The 19,839-nt window shown below is 42.1% G+C and overlaps 1 protein-coding gene across 12 annotated transcripts in view; it reads left to right on the forward strand.

Moving 5' to 3' along the window:
- Nucleotides 1-19,839, forward strand: part of RABGAP1L (RAB GTPase activating protein 1 like) — a 788,918-nt gene that overhangs the window by 492,266 nt on the left and 276,813 nt on the right. For all 12 annotated transcript variants that reach the window (XM_070077150.1, XM_070077152.1, XM_070077147.1 and 9 more), the window contains one exon: nucleotides 12,097-12,171. In XM_070077150.1, the coding sequence (XP_069933251.1) occupies nucleotides 12,097-12,171 (75 nt within the window). The remainder of the gene's footprint in view (nucleotides 1-12,096; nucleotides 12,172-19,839) is intronic.

Raw genomic sequence — 19,839 nt, forward strand, 5'->3', positions numbered from 1 at the left:
GGTGACATAGCTGTATTTTGAGATGTTTGGCATTCATGAGCCATCAGTAGAACATGTCTAAATAAAATTTCTAACAAAGAATGATTTTTAGAGTGCTGTTAACAAGGTACTATAATCAGGGGCAGATCTGATAACTTCATAACCATATTTTTTAGTTAGAAAACATGAACTTGTAGGGCTCAGCTTTGTGGCGTAGCAGGTTAAGCTGCCGTCTGCAGTGCTGGCATCCCATATTGCACCGATTCAAGTCCTGGCTCCTCCACTTCTATCCAGCTCCCCGCTGATGAGCCTGGGAAAGCAGTGGAGGAAGGCCCAAGTGCTTGGACCCCTGCACCCACGTGGGAGACCCGGAAGAAGCTCCTGGCTCCTGGCTTCGGCCTGGCCCAGCCCTGGCTGTTGCGGCCATTTGGGGAGTGAACCAGTGGATGGAAGGTTTCTGTCTGGTTCTCCCTCTCTCTCTTTCTGTAACTCTTTCAAATAAAATAAAACTTACAAAAAAAAAAAAAAAAAACCTGGTAAATGATCTTTTAGAAAATGTTCTGTTCATCACTGAGGACTACCTGTACTGAATGCTAAAGGAAATGAACATGTGGTTGGCCATGATTCTAAAGACTTGATGGGAAAATAATGTGATGAGAAACAGTGGGTACTGAAAACTTTTCATAAAAATATGCATTTATAACCAAGTTTGAAAATTCAAAATTATAGTCTGGGAATACATCTGTATTAATATTTTACTAACTTGATTTTTCCAATAATTATGATCTTTCCTGAAACTGTTAAGTCATGACTCTAATCAATAACAATTCTGGTTTTATTAATTAAAAGCTCTTTAATTTATTTTTGTAGGATAATATAGAAATAAACTGTTTTGACTTATTTCTGGATATGGATATAATGTGTGAATATACATAGGTATATATGTGTGTATATAATAATATGTATCCACTCACACACATACACATATTCATACATATACATATGTATACATGAGTATATCTTCATTATTCATGCATTCCCTACTTGCAGATTTGCCACTCACTAAAATTTATTTGCGGCCTCAAAAACCAACACTTGCAGTGATTTTTGGTCATTCACTGACACATGAATAAGCAGTATCAAAAAATTTGAGTCACCAGATGCACACATTGAAAGAGCTGGTGCAGAAAGCTCCATGCTCTGCTTTCTTGCTTCAGCTCGCATACTGTAAACCCGTTTTATGGTATGCTTACATTGTTGATCTTGTGGTTTAAAGTGGACCCCAGTTAGAGTGCTGAAGTGCTGTCTAGTGTTGCTAAGCACCAGGAGGCTGTGATGAGCCTTGTGCAGAAAATTCATGTGCTCGGTGAGCCTCGTGCAGATGTGAGTGATACGTAGACATGATCCAATGCTTTTGGTTGTGAGTTCAGTGTTAATGGGTCAGCAGTGTATGGTACAGAAGGTGTCTGCAAACACACTTAAAACGAAGGTAAGACTTGATTTATTTCTGAATCACTCAAGACCTATCTTCGTGAGTAGAGGTTTGGAGGAGTCTAACCCTATGTATACCCAAGGGGCAGTAATTCAGTTTTGGTTAATTCAGCACTGGGACAACTTTAGAGAACACAACTTCTCCGAACAAAGGTCATCTGTGCACATATATGGTTATCCTTGAAAAGAAGCATTTTCATTGGTTCTCTACCTACCTCACTATTTGAATCATTTACATTAAACTCCTTGAAGCCTTGATGTATGTCTTACAGATATTTGCATTCTAGAAATGTCACCTGAATTAAAATCTTAACACAAATTATTGAATGGACAATTACTAATGAGTTGCTTAAAACTATTACAATTTATGATTTAAAAAAAAACACAACAGAAGTAGTATCCTGTACCTACAACTTAGGAATGATAATTTTATCGGTCATTTTGAATGTCCCCCAAGTGTTTCTGTTAGATCCTGTCTTCCCCCACCAAAGCCAGCTACTCTTTTGAATTTTGTGCTTATCATGTTCTCTAACTAAAGTCATCTCTTTTGTTAGTTAATGAAAATCTTTGGAATACATAACAAAATGAGAAATTTGTGTTTTATTGTTAGGGTTGATGGTCATTCGCTTACACTTGGCAGTACATGTCAGTGATATTAAAAATCCAGAGACAAAAAGTGTCTGTCTGGTCTGACGTACCAGTTAGGGTACTTAGGTCCCATATCTCAGTGCCTGGATTTGAGTCCTAATTCCCGTCTCCAGCTCCTGACTCTAGCTTCTGGCTACTGTGAGAGGCAGTAGATGATGGTGCAAGTACTTGGGCCCCTGCCACTCATATGGGAGGACCTGGAGTGAGTTCCTGGCTCTCGGCTTTGCCTGCTTCCACCAGCAGTTGTGGTAATGTGAGGAGTGAACTCATACAGAAGAGTGCGTGCTGAGTGTGTATGTCTCTCCCTCTACCTGTCTCTCAATAAAAAGAGAAGACAAAAAAAGAAACATTCCGAAGACCAAATGGACAGTGGGGAAGAGCCTGGGCTCTGGGCTGCACTGCCCGAGTTACCTGAACAAGTTGTTCAATCTCTTTGTGCTTGAGTTTCTTCGTCTAGAAAGTGAGGCTGAAGATAGTACTTATTCTAGGGTTTGTTTTTAGGATTATGTAAGTTAGTATTCAGATACTTTTAAAAGGTAATGGAAAATTGGATTAAAAGATGAGTTTATTTTGGTACAAAATTTTGTAAGTCCGTGCATAGTTTTTTCAAAAGCTGTTTTCCATGAACTTTTCGAAGACCTCTTTGATATGTGTAAATACTTTTGACAGAGGGTAAGATTTACTGGATCATTTTTAAAAAGATTTGTTTATATGAAAGAAAGTGACAGAGAAAGACAAGGTGGGGCAGGGAGACAGAGAGAGCCTTCTCCCATCTGTTGGTTCACTCATCAGATGCCCGCACCAGCTGGGCCGGGGCAAGCTGAAGCCAGGAGCCAGGACTCCATTCATGGAGCAGAAACCCAAGAACTTGGGCCACATCTGCTGCCTCCTTGATGCAGTAACAGGAAACTGGAGCATGCAGGCATCCCAAGTAGCATCTTATCTCAGGATACCACAGTGTCCACCTGGGCAGTAGCCGTCATTAAATAAATGTTAATGGTTATTTAATAGGTAGACAAATTAATGCTAAAGTATTCTGTGAAAAGCCAATTTTATTCTTACGTTTCTATAAATGTCTGATTTCTTTTACACAATGTTTTAAGGTTCTTGTCACTCTGTGACTCTTTTTACTTAGCTAATTGTGGCATTACTTCAAAAGTCTATCCTAGTATATCTTTTTGTCTCCCTGGTTGTATGAGAACAGTTTAGTTTGTAAATAAAGTTTTTCTTGATTGTTTCATTAATATCTTCATTAGGGATTAATCGTGCCAGGAACAATAATCCAAAGGCTGACTGTTTGTTTGTTTGTTTTGACCATGATTTGGGAGAAACTTACTGTTGGAGATAGATTAAATAGTTTGTCTAATAAATGGCAAATTGCTTTCCATAAACAACAGACTCCTACTGATGTGAGAAGGACAGCTGCGTTACTATTGCCTGTTCTCCGCACTGTTCTTAGATCTGCACTGTGAAAATCATGACAGCCCAACGTTTTGGTTAGGATTTGGAGAAAGAACTACGTGCAATAGCGAAGAGCTAAAACTGGTCACCCCGAGTCCTTGTTTCAATAGTGAGCAAATTAGCAGGTATGTCAGTTACCGGAGCGGTTGCCAGGAAGCTGAATGGGCATCTGTGAGACGCTCAGCCCCTTCTCGCGTGCCCGCAGAGCGCCTTGTCCATCTTGTTAGAGAATGTATTTGATTTCCCTTTCATTTTTCCCGAGAGGCGAGCTCGCCTCGTCTTTCCCTCTCAGTGTGCTTGTGTGATAAAAATATCCCCGCGTGCTTCTGTTCCTGGGGCAAAAGAGAAATGCCGTTCAGTCCTAACCGAGTGAAGGCATGCGTGTGTGGGGAGTGTTCGGGAGAAAAGAAATCTTTAGGAAAATGGAACTGTAAGAATAAAGATGTTCTTCTGTGATTTTAAGTTAATCCAAAAGCAGTAGATGTTACTGTGTGTTTTCAGTTGGCAAATATAGTCCCACTCTTCTGTGGCCATTTATTTCAAAATCAGCATTCCTATCGCTGGGTGACAGTTTCTCACGAGGCACAGAAGTCAAGTGTCTTTTCTGTTTTATTAAGGAGAAGGTACATTTTGTATGAATGTTAGCACCGGCAACATTAAACCTAACCAACTGTCTGTGTTTTCATGCCTAAATTTTTGCCTGTGGTCAGCACGGTAATACATATATTACATAAGGAAATTAGAAGCTCTCCTTTCTGAAACCCAGAAGACATGGAATGAGAAGAATTAAGCTGCCTTTGGTTAGATTGCCATTCCTCTGTGAGCATATGGGAGCCTGCTTTTCATCTCTGTTGAACCCAGAGGCAAAACAGGATGTAGGCTCTCCCATCTTCTGTGGACACAGACGTGTAACTCTTTAAGAACCACTCTACATGGAGAGATTCTTAAGTTTTACAATAAAGGTATTAATGGTGTGGACTCTTTTTTTCAGCACATTTGGGTTCGAATCCTAACTAAACCACTTCCCAAGTTTCTTTACCAAAGTTAGCTACTCTCTAAATCTCATTTTTCTCATGTCTTAGGCCAGTGTAAGGAATAAAGAAGAACATGGAGAAGCGTTTAGCCCAGAGTCTGCACATCACAAATGTCCCAGCTGTCTCGTGCCTTGTCTGTGTCCTTTCTCTTCAGCGTGGGCAAACAACCTTTATATTCTGCCACTGCAAACAGGAGTCCAACTCTGTGGCGATTCTGCTCACTCTCTTCTTGAAGACTGAGAGGACATGACCTTGCTTGCCTTTACTCCCTGTGCTGTGCCCCAGTTACCCGTGTTCTCCCTCTGAGCTCCATGTATCCATCAGCAGTTCTCTTACTGTGTGCTTTGTCATGGTGTACACTGATCGTTTCTGTCAGATTCCGAGCTGAGAGCAGGGACTAATTCTTTTCATCCCTGTGTCTGCCTTTCTCAGCACCATGTTTGACACATAACAGGTGCTCAGCACATACTTGCTTGATGAATGAAGACATGAGGTGTGCCTGGGAACCCAGCCAGAAAAGTATCCTATAGTCCAGAGCAGAAAGGAGGGACATGGTTTGGCTATAGATTCTGCCCGCCCCCAACCATTATAAGATACACGGAAAAGTTGCAAGAATAGTACCATACCCATGCCTGATACTGCAACATGTACGTTAGTAACTAGAGTTCAGTATCCATTAATAGTTACTTTTTTTTGTGGAGGAAACTTTCACTGAAATGCACCAGTGTGAAGTGTGCTATCACTGTAATTGTAACAAATGCATGTATTTATGTGATCCAGGGATAGGAGTCCCCTTATGTATTTCCAGTCGACCCCTGGCTTTTCATCTGGAAGAACCTGCTTCGATTTTATTTCTACTGAACGTTAGTCTGACTTGATACGCAAGTTTTTATGCGTAGACTCATAGACGGATTCATCTTCCCAGCCCGCCTGCCCCGTTGTGCTGCTGTTGATTCTAGCATTTCCACTGTTTCCATTCTAGCATTTCCACTCTGTTTCTATGGTCCCTCCAGTATGTTCTCTGGTTCTACACTTCCCTAAAATCATGCCCAAGTTGTAGCCACTCTCCAGTGTGGTGCTACCGGATCCTGTCTTCTCGCAAATTCCATAAAGATTTGAAGTTTTATCTACTGTCATTCACCTCTTCCGATTCTATAGTCCTTTGCAATTTTTGCTTGCTTTTGTTCAGCACTTCAGTCCTTTAAAGTAGTATATATATTTGTCCTGATGCATTTTGAATTGGCCATCAGGGTTAAGGTTCATCTAAAAGGAGCTACTGCTCCTTTATCAGAAGTAATACCCAGATGTTTTTTGAAAGCCAGGCTAAGTAGGCTGCTAGCCAGAGAAGCAGTTAAGGTGGGGAGTGGGGAGAGGTAAGAAGGGAAAGCAAGCTTTGAACATCTCCAGAGGATTGTGTTCAATTCAGCTAGAGATTTCTCTGACCAAGTAGACTCATGCTTTGAAGAATTCCAAAGGAAAGAGTACAGCACTGTGTTTTCAGACTGCCTCCAAACCCATTGCTGGGCCTTAGAATCAGTGTAATAGTTTCTAAAAATCGTTTTGGTCACCAACCCAACCCCAAAACAAGCAGAAAATAAGTTTGCATTCCTGATTTTCGTGTTTATCCTGAAGTTTCTAGTTAGAGCATACACTGTAGAGCCAATGAACCCGTTGTCTTTATCTGATAAGGTCTGAGCCTTTGTTTTCACTCAGGCTTTTCTTAAAATATAAATAGCACAATTTTGTATAACAGGGGAGCAAACATGGACCACAGTGATATGTTAGAGGAGGCAGGCGTTGACCTAGTGGTTAAGGTGCCTGCATCCCATACCGTAGTACCTGGGTGTGATACCCAGCTCTGGCTCCTGCCTCCAGCTTCCTGCTAATGTAGACCCTGGGAGGCAGCAGCTAATGGTTGACTTAACGGGGTCCCTGCCATGAGTTCTCAGCTTGTGGCTTTGGCCTTAGCCCAGCACAGGATTTTGCAGGCCTTTAAGGACTGAACCAGCAATGGAAGCTCCTTGTCTCTATCTCTTTCTTTTTCTCTTCCTTTCAATAAATACATTCAAAAATGTTTTTTAGTGATGCCAAAGTTGATGAAGTCTGGTTAATTTTTGAAGACTCGGGTTTTTTTTTCCCACAGAAGATTTATTTATTTATTTAAAAGAGTTACAGAGAGGGATGAGAGGAGGGAGGAAGAGAGAGAAAGAGAAAATAGTCTGCCATCCGCTGGTTCACTCCCCAGATGACTGCAATGGCCAGAGCTGAGCCAATCCAAAGCAAGCAGCCAGGAGCTTCTTCCAGGTCTCCCGCTTGCAGGGGCCCAAGAAATTGGGCCATCTTCTACTGCTTTCCCAGGTCTTAGCAGAGAGCCTGATCAGAAGTGGAGCAGCTGGGACTCGAACTGGCACCCACGTGGGATGCCGGCACTGCAGGCAGCGGCTTTGTTGCTATGCCACAGCTTCAGCCCCAGGAAACCTAGTTTTAAGGCGTCCTCAGGATTGACATCTTTCATGAATGAGGGGAAACTTTGAGAATATGTGTATTTATCACTCGTGTAACATATTCTCTCATCAGTAAATCTCCAAGTTCCCAGTTAATGATAAAGGATGTGACAGACCCTGTAATCAGGAACGCTCCAGCTAGGGATACATAAGATCTGAACTTTCCTCTCTACTCTTTCCCTTTTTTCTCTTGTACATCCTCTTTGTATCCTACTTCCAACCCCCAGTACTCACACATACAGACACACGTGTGCGTGCATGCGTACCCACGCACACACACAGGAGCCCCGGATAAAAGTATAATTTAAGCAATTAGAAATACAGCTGCATAAGTCAAAGAAAATCGCGTAAGTGAAATATACTAATTGATTCTTCAGTCTTTAAGATGAGGCCGAGCTCTGGAAGCTGAGGAGGCTTTTCAGATCTGTTAGGTGATGACTCCAAGGACCCCTTTTTCTCTTATTAGAGGAAAATGTGATGATGTCATTATTAGCAGAAAAAGATGAAAAGAGAACAACGTTACCAAAATATAATTTTCTTGGTTGAGTGATTGCCATTCTATTTATTGAAAAGCCTGAAAGAATTTATAAAATTAAAATGAGTGTAAAACAGATTCAGTAGCAAAGAGGAGTGGATAGTATCAGGTGCCAGAAGTGAACTGCTTTTTTTTTAAAAAAATGGAATAATCCATTTGGTTATTAATTTCTGGCACTTACAGCTAAAAGTGCTGAACCAGCACTTATCGCCAAAAGTGCTGAACCAGCACTTATAGCTATAAGAGCTGAAGTATGTGATATTTATTACCTTATTAGCATCTACTTAAAAATAAAGGTCTAAATATTTTAGGTGCAGAATTAGAGAAATTTGTGAAGATTGGATAGCTCTATTATTTACCATACTAATTAGGAAACTTTTGAAAGTGAAGGCAATGTCACTAGTGATTTTCCTGGGATGGGAATGTCGGGGTAATATGGTAGACACTGACTTTAGAGTATCTCTACATAAAATGTGTAAATACTGCCTGCATGGATGGTTTTGATATGGACCACGTTCTGGAGTGGGGTGTGTTGAAGTCTTAGAGCTAACTATGAAATGTCAGCTATCAACTTAATAAAGGTAGTTCTGTGGAGTAAGATACTTTGTTTTCTGATCAGAATCTAGAAATGTTATTGACATACCCAGTGGTATGTCTTTCTCCAAAAACAGAAAAATGGAGAAAGAGTGAATCTTACTGTATATAAACTGTACCTCAGTAAACATTTGTAAATAGAAGGAAGAACGCTGAGTCAGTTGTAAGAAGTGGCCAGAGTTCTGAGCAGCTGAGAAGCTGCGTCAGTAAGCCTTTGTTCTTAGATGTCATGTGTCCTGGGGCTGGGCTGCAGCCAAGACATGGCAATGTTGATTCTCGTGATTCTACTAGTGCATGCTTCTGGCTAAACAGAGAGACTTGCAGGAAGCATGTAGTCATTTTGTGAAAATGTTAAGAACCGTATTCGAGTGCTCATCTGCATGTGAAGGTCAACACTGGTTAACGCAATCCCAGATAACAGAGGTTCTTACAGGTAAAACCAGCACTGTTTTAGTTAAAAAAAAAAACAAAACAAAACAAAACAAAAAAAACACAACTTTGTCATTATCAGTTACTTACACAGATACTACCTTGAGATATCCAATTTCTTTACTGTATGGCCTGGAAGACGTGATTACAGACTGAAAACTTACTGAGGGCATTGGACACTAATTAATAACTATCTCTAAGATAATTGTAGTTATCCTATGAAGACTGAAATCTTAACTTCCAGGACAGATGCTTGTATGGGACTGGATATTGTTGAGACGACAGTGTTTCCCTAAGAAGACTTTTGAGTGGATTTACTGAGGCCCTTTTAAATATTTGGGAATTCTTGGGCCAGTGTTGTGCCATAGCAAGGAAAGCTACCACCTGTGAAGCCAGCATCCCATATGGGTGTAGTTCATGTCCCAGCTGCTCCACTTCTGATCCAGCTCCTTGCTAATGTGCCTGGGAAAGCAGTAGAAGATGACCTAAGTTCTTGGGCCCCTGCCACCCTTGTGGGAGACTCGGAAGAAGCTTCTAGTTCCTGGCTTCATTTAAGATCTCTCGTCCCTCCCTTTGTCTCTGTAACTCTTTCAAATAAACAAATGAATCTTAAAAAAAAAATAGGGAATCCTTCCTTTTATCATCCTAGTTGCAAAGAGGCTTCTTTTGGTAGTGAAAACTCAGATATGACTGTCACTGTAGAGATAGTAAGATACTCGGTTTTGGCTTCTAATATGAAGTTCCATAAATATTTCTAATAATTTTTAGTGACAGAGCAAAAACAAAACAGACAAAAGTTCATCTGGAGTTGAAGATGATGTAATATTTTAAAGTTTGCAGCTTAACTTCTAGATGAAAAGGTCTTTAATTTTTTAAAATATACAGAGATTATTTTAGAAGCATATGCGTGAATATAGAAATTTACCTATTTGTCAATGAAGATTTACATTTTGTTAATTGCTTACAGAGATTTGATGGCATGGGCAGCAGTATTCTGACATCTGCTTTGATTGTCAGCTTTGGTCATTATATAGTTTGTGTCATTGGCTTATAAGGTAATCATTAATAACTTGGTTTTCTTTTATTTATATGTTACAAAAAATTGAATGTTTCTCTTTCCTTCTTCTCCCTTTCATAATTTTAACAGGTGTCTGAATTAAAAAAAAAAATCTGATAACACTGGAAAAATCCCATGTAGGTGGCAGGGACCCAACTCACTGAGCCATCATTGGCTGCCTCCCAAGGTGTATTTAGCAGGGAGCTGGGTCAGAAGCATGGAGTCGCTGGGACTCAATCCCAGGTTCTCTGGTAGGCGGTACGGACATCCCAAGTGATGGCTTAATTAAAGTACCCTCATGCAGCAGCTCTGTTCGTTCCAGCCAAAAACTGGAGACAGAGAATGGAGAAACAAGTCGTGCTGTATTCATACGGTGGGCACTGCTCTACAGTGAGGAGGAGTGAACGCTGATACACACAACACGGAAGCATTTCAGAAGCAAGCTCAGGAGAAAAGCCAGTCACACGTGAGCATGTGTATTAGATGGCTCCATTGACAGGAAATTGTAAATAATTCAAAACTAACGTATGGTGACAAAATCAGACTAGTGGTTGGTTGCCTAGGGTAGAGGTGTTTGACTACAAAGAGATGTGAGAGAATATTCTGGAGGGATGATAATACTCTGAAGGTTAGACTATGTAAATGCCCCAGATCGTAGAATTATGCAATTAAAAATGTATGCACTGGATTAAATATAAGCCATGCTTTAGTAAGGTTTTTTTAAGTTAAAAAAGAGTTCTAGACCCTGCTCTCTGAGTCCTTTGGCGGATGGAAGGTACACTTGCCCTCCCAGTGTCGTAACTTGTCCTAGTTGTCTTTGATAACCATTCCCTGGAAAGAGGCAGTTTTATGCTCGCCAAATCAGAATGCAGTGTCTTGAACAAACTGAATGGGAATGGGACTCCCTCGTTAAAATGAAGCATAACCCATGGATCGCGTTCATGGAGTGGGATGGAGATCATAATTCCAGCTGCACTATCGAGGTGGTTGTCTCTTGAAAATAACTCTAGAGCACCTGAATTTTTTTCAAATTCTGAATCAGAGGTCAGTGACCCATGTTCCACGAAGCCTATTTTTATATTGCCTTTGATCTAAGAATGATTTTTACATTTTCAGAGGTTGTCAAACAAAAACAATGTATATTAATTATCCTCGAAAGCCTAAAGCACGTGCTATCTGGACTTACAGAGAAAGAGCGTTCTCACTATCATTCTTATTTGGCCAGCACATTCTACCTATTCTAACTGACTCGCCTTCCTAAAAATTAGTACAAGTTGGTTTTCTTATATAATCCTGGCCTAGCATGTGGCACAGCAAATTCGGCTGCCACCTGTGACACCCATTCCCCTGTAAACACAGGTTCAAGTTCCAGCTGTCCCACTTGTGATCCAGCTCCCTGCCTGGGAAAGCAGCCAAAGCTGGGCCAAGTGGGAGACCCAGGTGGAGTTACAGGCTCCTGGTCCAGCCTGGCCATTGCAGCAACTGGGGGAGCGAACCAGTGGATGGACAATCTCTGTTTCTGTCTTTCCCTCAGTCTCTGTAACTCTGCCTTTCAAATAAATTAATTAATTAATTAAATAGACACATGCCAGGTGTTTGAAGTACAAGTTAGTATATATTAAACATGCAACCTAATTCCCGTTAATCTAAAGACAAAGAGGTGAATGGTGTGATAGCTGCAGCCCGAGGAGTGCTGTACTTCCTTTGCATCCCCCCTTTGGCTGTGCTCCAGCGGCCTGATTGGAGTGATGGGAAAGACAGGGAATGGCCAGAGGCAGCTGCAGTGGTGTGGGGGTGGGGGGGTGGGGATGGGACTCAGCCGTTCTGTGAAGACACACAGCAAGGCTGTTCTGTATTTCCGGTTTGCCCCAGTGATACAAATGAGAGGAGCCATTTTACTCGTCAGCCTTCTGGGAAGTGGGAGGGTCGTCTAGAAGGTCTTGGAGAACTTCTAGAGGTCTAGAGGGTACCAGTTATCAGAATGGCAGGTCTGTACTACAGATTTCCCCCTTGAAGAACAGTGGACTCCCACATCAGCCTTAAACCCTTTTTCCTGTCCTTTGCTGCCGCCTGCCATGTTCTCATTGACCCACCTGACCTCAAACCATAATAGGACGTTTAAAATTAGGTGCTTTAAGCATCTCTTTGTTTCCAAATTCTAAAGAGGAACCCGGGCCAGTGGGACGTCTGGAACTGCTTTAGGAAGCACACAGGCTCTGCGGGAGATCCCGCTGTGTTAATGGCACACGCATGCAGGGGGGTTGTCGGGGGGCTCAGGGACAGGAACAGCGGCAGCCCGGTCTGAGCTAACACTTAAAATCTGTGCATGTTCACAGTATTTCTTTCTCTTCTCCTTTTCCCTAGGCGTACTCTGTGTATGATGAAGACATTGGGTACTGTCAAGGACAGTCGTTTCTCGCTGCTGTCTTGCTGTTACATGTAAGTAATGTTCCATGTGTTAGCACAGTACTGCCCAGTGTATTTTATTTTACACTTGGTCTTGTTCTTCCTCCTCATATCCCATTTTCCTGATGGAGATTACATATGGCATTCTTGTAAAAAAAATGTACCTTGGGTAATACAGTAAGAGATCTGATGTGAAGAACAGGACAGTTTCACAATAGAATTAATTTTGCTGGCCAGAAGGGAATAAATTTGGAGTTATTTTTAACTAGAATCTTCTAGAATTATAGATGTCAGTGTGTGTAACTGCCACAGTATCAGGACTTGCACCCTGCAGACCTCCATACTGTGGTAAGGAAGTCTTACCTTCTCTGGTTTATTTCTGTAGGCTCTCATTTCCTTACCTTCCTTTAACACACATTACTGAGCATGAGTTGTCAGGTGCTGGGCTAGGAAGTGGGATTACAGAAAAATGAATCAATTACAATCTGTGTTCTCAGAGACCGAGACCTTAGTTTTATTCTTTTATTGATTACTTTATTCTTTTTTTATTCTTTTATTGATTTTTCTGATGACAAAAATAATGCATGTTCATTAAAGAACTTACAGTGTACTAAATGAAAGTGATGCACAGGGTGAGAGAAGAGAGAATTACCCAACCTAGCTCTGCCAGAACTGGCCGGAAAAAGCATTCTGGACGAGGTGGCAGCTTCGCCAAGGCATACGTAATTGAGGTTAGGAAAGGCAGGAGGGGAAAAGGACAGAGTAGAGAATTCTAGAAAAAAAGGAAGAGAAAGGCCTAGTATATGGAAGACAGTGTGAAAGCACACTTGACTTTAGGGACTGTGCAGAGGGAGTGGCCTGAGGGGAAATGATAAGATGGACAGGGAACGAATTATGAAGACTGCATGATCAAGTCACAAATGAGGGTTTTGGTCTAATCCTGATGACGAGCCCTGGATCAGTCAGAAGCAAGGGAACAACAAATCCAATGTTCATTTCAGATAGATTCTTGTCATAGCTGTGTAGAGGGAGGACCTGCAGGCAACAAACAGGCACCAAGAGACCAGTTAGAAAACGTCCATGGAAATGAGCAACACTGAAGCCCAGAGGGAGAAACTGCAGAATTAAGAGACATGCTAGGGGCAGAATTCCTGAGTCTTGTGGCTGCATTGGCACAGGCATTGTCAGAGGTGACATGTCTAGGTTTCCGTCTTTGGGGCCTGGGCAGGTGGGTACTTTGAGCTGAGACAGGAACTAACACCCATTGAAAATGAATAGGGGAAAAGGGTTTAGGAGCTGGTAGTGCATATTGTTTTGGAGTTTGCGATATTTCTGGGACATCTAATTGGAACTGTCAAACGATCAGTTGGATATTGGTAACTGATAGTAGAAATCATGAGAGTAGCTCAGATCATCTGCGAAATTGAGTAAGAACGAAGTAAAGCCCAGGAACACTGAACACCTTTTTTTTTTTTAACCTAGAAACCTTTTATTTAAGGTACACAAACTTCACACATTTCATACATACAAATTTAGGAACACAGTGATTCTTCCCACTGTACCTCCCTCCTTCCCATACTCCCACCCTTCTTCCTTCTCCTAATCCCATTCTTATTTTTCACAAAGATCTATTTTCAGTTAACTTTATACTCACAAGATTAGTTCTACACTAAGCAAAAGTTCAACAAATAGTATGAAGAGAAAAAAAACAAACACTGTTCCTTGATGGAAGAGACAAGGGCTATAAATAATCATCTAATCTCAAAATGTCCAATCCACTCCATTACATTACATTTTAAGTACTCTATTAGTTACCTTGGATCAGGGGAAACATATGAGATCTGTCTTTTGGGAACTAGCTTATTTTACTAAGTATAATGGTTTCCAGTTTCGTCTATCTTGTTGCAAAAGGCAGGATTTCATTTTTCTTTTTTTGGCAGCTGAATAGTACTCCGTAGTGTGTGTATATACCGTAATTGCTTTATCCAACCAGTAGTTGATGGGCATCTGGGTTGATTCCACATCTTAGCTGGTGTGAAATGTGCTGCCATGAACATGGGGATACAGATAACTTTCAGATGCTAATTTCTTTTTGTATGGGTAAATTCTCAGGAATGGGATGGCTGAATTATATGGTAGGTCTATATTCAGATTTCTGAGGTACCTCCATACTGTCTTCCACAGTGGCTGCTCCAGTTTACATTCCCACCAACAGTGGATTAGGTTATGTTTTCCCCACACCGTTGCCAACATTTTTTGTTTGTTTACTTCTGTAGGTGAGCCATTCTAACAGGAGTGAGGTGAAACTTCACATTTCCCTGATGGCTAGTGACCCTGAGCATTCTCTCAAGTGACTGTTGGCCATTTGAATTTCCTTTCTTGAAAAATGCCTGTCCATGTCCTTTGCCCATTTCTTAATGATTGATTGTTTTGTTTTGTTATGGTTCAGTTTCTTGAGGTCTGTATAGATTCTGGATGATAACCCTTTATCAGTTACATAGTTTGCAAATATTTTCTCCTGTTCTGTCAGTTGCCTCTTCACTTTGCTGAGTTTTTCTTTTACAGTACAAAAGCTATTCAACTTGATGTAATCCCATTAGTCAGTGTTGGCTTTGATTGTCTGTGCTTCTGGGGTCTTTTCCAAGAACTCTTTTCCTATGCCAGTGTCTTACAGAGTTTCCCCAATGTTGTCTAGTAATTTAATGGTATTGAGTTGTTGATTTAGGTCTTTGATCCATGTTGAGTGGATTTTTGTATAGTGTGTAAGGTAGGCGTCTTGCTTCATACCTCTGCATGTGGACATCCAGTTTTCCCAGCACCATTTGTTGAAGAGGCCATCCTTACTCTAGAGCTTGATTTTAGCTTCTCTGGAAAGCGTAAGTTGGTTGTAGATGACTGGATTGATTTCTGGCATTTCTATTCTGTTCCATTGGTCTACAAGTTTTTTTGTGTGTGTTTTTTTTTTTTTTTTGCCAGCAAAAGACAGTTTTGTTTATCACTGCCCTGTAGTATGTCTTGAAATCTAGTGTTGTGATGCCTTCGGCTTTGTTTTTGTTGTGTAAGATTGCTTTAGCTATGTGAGGTTTCCTGTGTCTCCATATGAATTTAGCCCTGGAGTCCCATCTCGCCTGGTTTGCCAGGGCGGGCAGGCAGGCGGGCAGGCAGGCAGGCACCCCTCCCTGGATCCATGCTGCTGTGTCCTCTGTCGTCTCGCTGTACCTCGCTGCAGGTCTGCACTTCTGCACAGACTCAGGCCATTGCTACTGCTTTCGCTGGGAGTCCCACTGTAGTTTCCACTGTGGCTTTACTCCGAGAGTGCACTCTCTCCACTTTGTTTTTTAAGATTTATTTATTTATTTGAAAGTCAGAGTTACACAGAGAGAGAGAGAGAGAGTGAGGTCTTGCATCCGCTCGTTCATTCCCCAATTGGCTGCAATGGCTGGAGCTGTGACGATCTGAAGCCAGGAGCCATCTTGGGCCATCTTCTACTGCTTTCTCATGCCACAGCAGAGAGCTGGATCAGAAGTGGAGCAGCTGGGTCTCCAACCAGCGCCCATGTGGGATGCCGGCACTGCAGGCAGCGATGTAGCCCATTACATACTGCACCGGCCCCTCTCCACTTTTTTGATATTAATTTCGTCCTGCAGAATCAGACCGCCCTGTCACTGTTCCACCATCTTGGAACCCTCCTTGCCTGGGTTGACATTCTCAAGACTTGGACTGTGTCTCACCGTTCTCTCCTAGCCTGTGTGGTTTCTGATGAGCAGTCTGCTGTGAGTCTAACTGGAGATCCTCTGAGAGTCATCTGGCGCTTCTCGCATGCACGTTTTAGAATCTTTCCTTCATGTTTTACTGTGGAGACTGACTACAGTGCGTCTTATCTGTTAGGGGTTCTATGTGCTTCCTGTACTTAGACATCCCGTTCTTTCTCCAAATTGTGGAAGTTTTCTGTAATTACTTCTGTAAAAGGGCCTTCTAGTCCATTTTCTCTTTCCATGCCTTCAGGAGCTTGTTTGATAGTATCCCATACATCTCTTCTTTTTTTGTTCTTAATTTCTTCTTTTGGTCTGACTCTGAGATTTCCGAAGATTTGTCTTCTAGCTCGGATACTCTTTCTTCTGCCTCACCAATTCTTTGTTAAGGCTTACCTCCACATTTTTATTTGATCTATTGAATCTTCATTTCTAATATTACATTGATTTGGCAGGCGCCGCGGCTCACTAGGCTAACCCTCCACCTTGCGGCGCCGACACACTGGGTTCTAGTCCCAGTCGGGGCACCGGATTCTGTCCTGGTTGCCCCTCTTCCAGGCCAGCTCTCTGCTGTGGCCTGGGAGTACAGTGGAGGATGGCCCAAGTGCTTGGGCCCTGCACCCCATGGGAGACCAGGAGAAGCACCTGGCTCCTGGCTTCAAATCAGCGTGGTGCGCCGGCCGCAGTGCGCCGGCCGCGGCGGCCATTGGAGGATGAACCAACAACAAAGGAAGACCTTTCTCTCTGTCTCTCTCTCTTTCTCACTGTCCACTCTGCCTGTCAAAAAAAAATATTGCATTGATTTATCTTTCAAATCTCAATTTTATGGGAAACATTTTCGTTCATGTCATGTGTGGATTTATTTAATTCACGGATTTGCTTCTGAGTAATCCTGTGATTAATCTGCAGAATTCCTTTTCCAGCATTTCATCCATCTCTTCATCTTCGAATTCTAATATTGAAATGTTGTGTTCCTTTGGGGGAGTCATGTTGTCTTCCTTATTCTTGTTCCTTGAATTTCTGTGCTTATTTTTAGGCATTGTGGAGACACTTGTTGACTTTTTTGTGCAGATGGCTTTCATCTTTGGACCATGCCTCTGCGGCTTAGTGGATGTCTGCTCTTGTCAGTGAATACTCAGAGGCATGTGCTGGGTGTGGCCAGGGAGCTGTGGGGTGGAGCTCCATGCTGGGGCGAGTTTCCAGGGGGACACCAAGTTGGATATGGTAGATCTCCTTTTTTTTTTAATCAGAAGGGAGGGTTTGATCAGCCCTTTTGGCACACCGTCACCTCCTCTCTTCCAAGGTGATCAGTGCGCTGGTGTTAGCCCGCAGTGGGTGCAGTACCCATCCGTGCTGCCCTGGGAACCACAGAAGAACCTGTGCAGTCCTCAGAGCGGGCACGGACCCTGCTGCAGTGACTCCCCTCAGGGAGCTCTGAGCATGTGGGACCGCTCACAGGGCTTGCCCAGAGACCTAGCTGCACCCTGCATCTCTCACGCAGTCTCAGTGTCCCACAGTCTCAGCACACAAGGCTCCCACAGTCCTGGGGTGCCAAGGACCTGCCCCGTCCACAGAGCGGCAGAGATGTCCCCAGAGCCAGCTGCCTGTGTGTGCTCTGTGTAGCAGCTTGAGCCCCAGAGCCTGTAGTGTGTTGGGAGGCTGGGGACTCCACACAGTCATACGTAGGCGCCCAGCCCCCGCTGTCCTTTTTCTCTTATCTCCACACCCATCTTCTTGGGGGTCTGTAATGATCAAGCACTTTTAAGTTGGATTCCCAAGGGCCCTTCTTCCACTACGGAAGCTCTGCCTTGTATCTAGAACATTCAGCTCAGGAGACTGGAGACCGTAAGCAGAGACATGAGAATGATCATCAAGGTTCAGATCCATGTTTCTTATTTGCAATCATTCTGATGAGAAGTTTTTCTTGAAGCTTTGTTTTAAACAGATTAATCTTTGAATGTATCATAGTTTAGCGTTTTTGACCTGTCGTCCTATAATATGTATTGATTAAAATTCAGTGATGGGGCTGGCACTGTGGTATAATAGCTAAAGGTGCTGCCTTTGGCACCAGAGTCCCATATGGGTGCCGGTTCAAGTCCCAGATGCCATTTCATATCCCGCTCCCTGCTGATGGCCTGGGAAGGCAGCAGAGGGCAACCCAAGTGGTCAGGCCCCTGCACCCATGTGGGAGGCCCAGAAGAAGCTCCTGGCTCCTGGCTTTGGATTGGTCCAACTCCAGCCATTGTGGCCATTTCTTGAAATACAGGATGCTTTCAAAATCACTGAAGGAAGATTGAGTGATGTTGAGAACTGTGTTAATGAAAACAATGTGTTCTAACTTTAATTGGCATTGTGTTTGGTAATTTTGTGAATAAATTCCATTAAAAGACCCAGCTATCCAGCAACCACTTTGGATAAGTGAACTGTATTTTCCTTCCTCATCTTTTTGCCTCTGGTGAGAAGAACAGGTAAAAGAACACAGGTTGCCTTACACAGTTCGTCAAATACACCATCTCACTTCCGCGGAGGTGTGCCTGCGTGCCTGCTGACTGATGTGTATCAGTTACGGAAGCTGTTGCCCCCTCTTGCTGCCAGCCTTCCTTTGGGAGCGCCGTGTAAGTCATCGGCCGAGCCGCTGCTCCCTGGGCTGCGTCGTGTCCTCGCCCACGGTCATTTCTGTTTCACATTCGTTACCTAAGAGGAAAGAAAACCAGAGAGGAAAGTATGCTCGGAAACAAAATTTCGAGTTTTTAAGTTTTTCTGTGTCTAAGCACTAGATGAATTGAACGTTAACCAGCGTAGATGCTATTATATCCATTTATGGAGTTAGGAGAAATTCATCATTTACAGTTGGAGAATAATCTATACCACAGATTGCCTGCAGCCGTTATAATGTGCATCTACCTTTGAAATTAAAATGCAATAATAATCTGTATATCATCATTGTATTAGTCTTTGCTTCAGCAGAGGTAAAATGGATAATGAAATGTTTCATTTATGTAATATTAATTAATATTTGAAGATACAGAATTGTTTTAAAAAGTGTGACTAGACACACTTCATCGGACATCAGTTGGGCTTTATCTGATAAAGATATGCGCCCTCAGTAATTCTACCTGTGAATCAGATTTATTCACATACACCAAAATCCATGTATTAGAACTGTCGGAAGAACAGTGTTTATAACACTGAAGACATTGAAACAGCACAACTCTCCACCACGTGCGTGTCCAACATCAGAGTTGTAATTAGATATTGCAGTGTAGTAGAATGCTGTGTAGCAGAGAAATTGATGTTTTATGCTACACTGATTAACACAAATTAAGCTTCGAAAGTTCAGTGAAAAAGCCAAGTACGAGATTGTGTTTATTATGAACCCATTTCATATCAAGCTCAAGACAGGCAAAACTAAACCACTTTTAGGAGGCTAAAGAGGTGTAAAAACTGTGAGGAAGACCAATTAATCCACTTGATTCACTGCTAACATCAAGACAGTGAATTCTTTGGTGAGAAAATGAACGTTCTTGTGAAATTTTGACAGTATATCTTTATTAGCTTGGTGGTAGACACATAAGTCCTTTATAGTTGTTTATTTTTACTTTGTAATCATGTATTCATTAACATATGTGGAAAATGGAATAAAAAGAATTTATTTTGTTTGAAAATTTTTGAAATTCATGATACATATTTTTTCATGAACTTTTTTTAAAGCCCCTCTTATCCATGGATTAGAAAAGTTTTTGTGCCAAATAAACGTAGCTTTTAATTCCATTCTTCCATGCTCTTTTTCCAGTGTCCTTCTACATTTAACTCTTATGTATTTTTCTGTATGTTGTATTTCAGAATAAGATGATATTAAAAATTGTTAACTTCTGGGGCAGGCATTTGGCTTAGGAGCTGATGCTGTTTTGGGAAGCCTGCATCCCGTGTGGGAGGCCCTGGGTTTGAG

This window comes from Oryctolagus cuniculus, chromosome 7, assembly GCF_964237555.1.
Source record: "Oryctolagus cuniculus chromosome 7, mOryCun1.1, whole genome shotgun sequence".
NCBI lineage: Eukaryota > Metazoa > Chordata > Mammalia > Lagomorpha > Leporidae > Oryctolagus > Oryctolagus cuniculus.